The 3,544-nt window shown below is 47.0% G+C and overlaps 1 protein-coding gene across 1 annotated transcript in view; it reads left to right on the forward strand.

Moving 5' to 3' along the window:
* LRIG2 (leucine rich repeats and immunoglobulin like domains 2) overlaps window positions 1-3,544 on the forward strand; it is a 31,860-nt gene that overhangs the window by 23,759 nt on the left and 4,557 nt on the right. Inside the window, exons 13-15 of the mRNA XM_019514090.1 lie at window positions 1,069-1,350; window positions 2,096-2,545; window positions 3,115-3,264. Coding sequence (XP_019369635.1) covers window positions 1,069-1,350; window positions 2,096-2,545; window positions 3,115-3,264 — 882 coding nt within the window. The remainder of the gene's footprint in view (window positions 1-1,068; window positions 1,351-2,095; window positions 2,546-3,114; window positions 3,265-3,544) is intronic.

A 3,544-nucleotide genomic window follows, 5' to 3' on the forward strand; every position in this document is an offset into this window, starting at 1 on the left:
AGTGCAGCAGCAGGGTCTTTCAAGAGCAGCAACCCCTTTTCTCAGGAGGTGTCTGTATTTCCAGCTTTGCTTGAAAGGCAAAGACTGCCTTGCAGGTGGTGAGCCTGTACCAGAGCCATAGAGGAAACTGGTGTTTGCCAGTAAGACATGCATTCACTTCTCCCTTCACTGGGGAAGGGTAAGAATGAGTCAGCAATGTAGCACAGTTGCAAAAAAACAAAAACAAAAAGCAAATGCAGTTTTGGGCAGTGTTAACGGAGACGTCATATGTAAGATACAGGAGGTGACGGCATTACTCTACTCGGTGGCGGATAGGTATCCGCGAGGGTATCAAGTGCAGTTCTGGGCTCTGCAGTGTAAGGAGGTTCTAGAGAAATGCGAGGTTCCAGAGGTGAGTGACAAGCTGATAGAGGTGCTGGGATGCATCTATACAAAGCGGGGTTGAGAACTTGATTATGTTTAGGTAGCGATAAAAGGAGATGAAAGAGCAGTTTTTAACTTTTTGAAAGGTTGCCATAAAGAAGAGGGAGAATGGAGGCCAAGACGCAGAATAATGGGTTTACACTGCAGCAGAGAAGATTTAGATTAAACTTCCACACAATTTTCTTGGAACAGTGGAACAGGCTGTCCAGGGAAGTTACAGAACCTCCCTCACTGCAGGTTTTTGAGAACAGTCTGGAGCAACTTCTGTCTGGGAAGGGTCAGCAAGGGCACATCCTGCATTTGTGCTGGGCTAGGTGACCTGTGATGTTCTTTCCAGCCCTGAGATTCTAGAAGGGAGATTAAGTTATGCTTCTTTCCTTTAATTCTTACTGTGTTGTGGTGGCTGACATATTGTCCCTCCCCGCTAAAACTAGCTGAAATAAGCCTTGCTAGTAACATATGTTAAAGTGGATGACACACAATTAGAAACCAAAAATAAGAATGACTATATCAGCCTGTATAAGAGGGTAGAATTGCAGCAAGGAATAAGATCTGCTATCCGGCAGCGATTCCTCTAGCCTTCTGCTGTATCCTATGTGCTGAAATGCTTCCCTCACTGAGTTCATGATGTCTCTTCTGGTGCAGAACTGCCTTCCTTCCTGAAAACCCCCATGGATCTCACAATCCGTACTGGGGCTATGGCTCGTCTGGAGTGTGCCGCAGAGGGCCACCCCACGCCCCAGATCTCCTGGCAGAAAGACGGTGGCACGGACTTCCCAGCAGCGCGTGAGAGGCGTATGCATGTTATGCCTGAAGATGATGTCTTCTTCATTGCAAATGTAAAAATAGAAGACATGGGAATCTACAGCTGTATGGCACAGAACGTCGCTGGAGGTCTGTCAGCAAATGCCACGCTGACTGTGTTGGGTAAGTGAAGTGTGTGTCCGGGGATTGTGTGGGTCCTCTCCTTTTTTCCTTCTAGTTGTAAATGGTTTTAGGCAGCAGGGAGCAAGGGAGGGCAATTCCTTTAAAGACTCTGGCCTGTCTCTCCCCGGCAGGTAGGCATGCACAATGCAGACATGCGGTTTTTACAGTTGAATCCCAAACTAGATGAAATAGGTAGGTATGTTGTTTCCTTGTCCATTGTTTCCTGGCTGCATAATGAGATGCATGAGGGTAGCTTCCATTCAGTTGTGCTTGCTGTACAGTTTTTTAAAAGAGAGAATGTAAAGAGTGTACTTGATCAAGGAGCTTGTAGACTTCATAGCAGAGACTATCTTGTGGGAACTCGAGGGCAACCTTGAGTGTGCCAGTTAGCAGCAAAGGGAAAGTTGCATCTTCAGGGCTGTAGGCTTCTTGAAGGCTTGCATCCTTATAATATTGTGGCCATATGCAGACTTAGGAGCAGAAATGTCACGTGGGAACCGTGTTGCCCACGCACTGAGGTTCACTTCAGCATACTCACTGGGACAGTATTCCGTTAAGTTGGAATGACAGCTGCAGAGCTCGATCTGTCCCAGTACCTCCTTACTACTATGTTGCTTTGATCTCACTGCCAGAGGCCAGGCTTAGGCAGGCTCTTGGATCTCTTTCAGTGCACCTAGGCTTACTGTAGTCAGGATTCAGTGCCCGTATCTTTCAGATTAACTAAAGGTCTCTCCTCTCATGTCAGAAACCCCTTCATTTGTGAGGCCTCTGGAAGACAGGACAGTAACCCGTGGGGAAACCGCTGTGCTTCAGTGTATAGCTGGCGGCAGCCCTGCCCCACGCCTCAACTGGACTAAAGATGATGGGCCTTTAACGGTGACAGAACGGCACTTCTTTGCTGCTGCCAATCAGCTCCTGATCATTGTGGATGCTGGCCTGGAGGACGCTGGGAAATACACATGCATCATGTCCAACACACTAGGCACAGAGCGTGGCCACATTTACCTGAATGTCCTGTCTTCCCCAAACTGCGATTCTTCCCAAGGTGGCATTGTGCACGAAGAAGATGGCTGGACAACGGTTGGCATTGTGATTATTGTTGTGGTCTGCTGTGTTGTGGGCACCTCTCTGGTATGGGTCATAGTTATCTATCACATGAGAAGGAAAAGTGAAGACTACAGCATCACTAACACAGGTAAAATACAGGACTAGCTTGCTTCCGTTCTGTTTCAGCCAGTCACACGTGAAACGCTTGTAGAAAGAATGTAAAGCCCCTGATTTTTCCAGACCTGGATTAGGCCAGAGAGAGAAGTCTTTTGTTTCTCATAGCTGAACTTCTCTTGCTCACTGCATGCAATTGACTGGGTATATTTTTCAAGGTGCCCGTTATATCTGCTCCCCTTTTGGGGAGGGGAAGGAGTCAGAGCCTTTCATGTTAAGCGCAGTCCTTTGTTTAGACATCATACTTTGATGCTTGTGTCCTGCCACCCTGCTGAACTGAATGGAACAAATTTAAATATGTGGTTTTGGGAGTAACTGATAACCTGAAATCAATTGCAGACCTCAGGGTATAGGACAAGGTCCATAACTGATTTTGCTCCCTCTGGGTGGAGGTTTGACTAAGCCAATGCTGGTGATTTCTAATCGCCTTGAACTGGAGAAGGGACGGCGCACAAGTCAGATCCATTTCTTATTCTGCACCAGTCTGCCAACCAGTGACAAAACCTGTGTTGATTCGGTCATTATTGATTGTGTTTCTTTCAGAGGAGATGAATTTACCTGCAGATATTCCCAGTTACTTATCATCCCAAGGAACTCTGTCGGAACCTCAGGAAGGCTACAGCAATTCGGAGGCAGGAAGTCATCAGCAGCTTATGCCTCCAGCCAGTGGCTACGTGCATAAAGGCACGGATGGTAAGCACAGCCCTTGCACACATTGTTTGCCTTGCAGCAGTACTCCAGTGTAGCTCTGAGTTCTGGTAACTAATAACAGCTTGTACAAAGCCAGGAAATGTGGCCTTAGGCCCAAAGGTGACTCTTTTACAAGGCTGGCAGGTAATTCTAAGATTTCTGTGTATTGTTCTGTAAGTAGATGTTTTCTGTTTAGTCTTAGGGTGTTTCACGTATGCTTCGCTCTTGGGGGAGCATGAGCTCATAGATTCATAAATGCTAGGGTCAGAAGGGACCTCAACAG

Source organism: Gavialis gangeticus, unplaced genomic scaffold, assembly GCF_001723915.1.
Source record: "Gavialis gangeticus isolate Ggan-Ray unplaced genomic scaffold, GavGan_comp1, whole genome shotgun sequence".
Taxonomy (NCBI): Eukaryota; Metazoa; Chordata; order Crocodylia; family Gavialidae; genus Gavialis; species Gavialis gangeticus.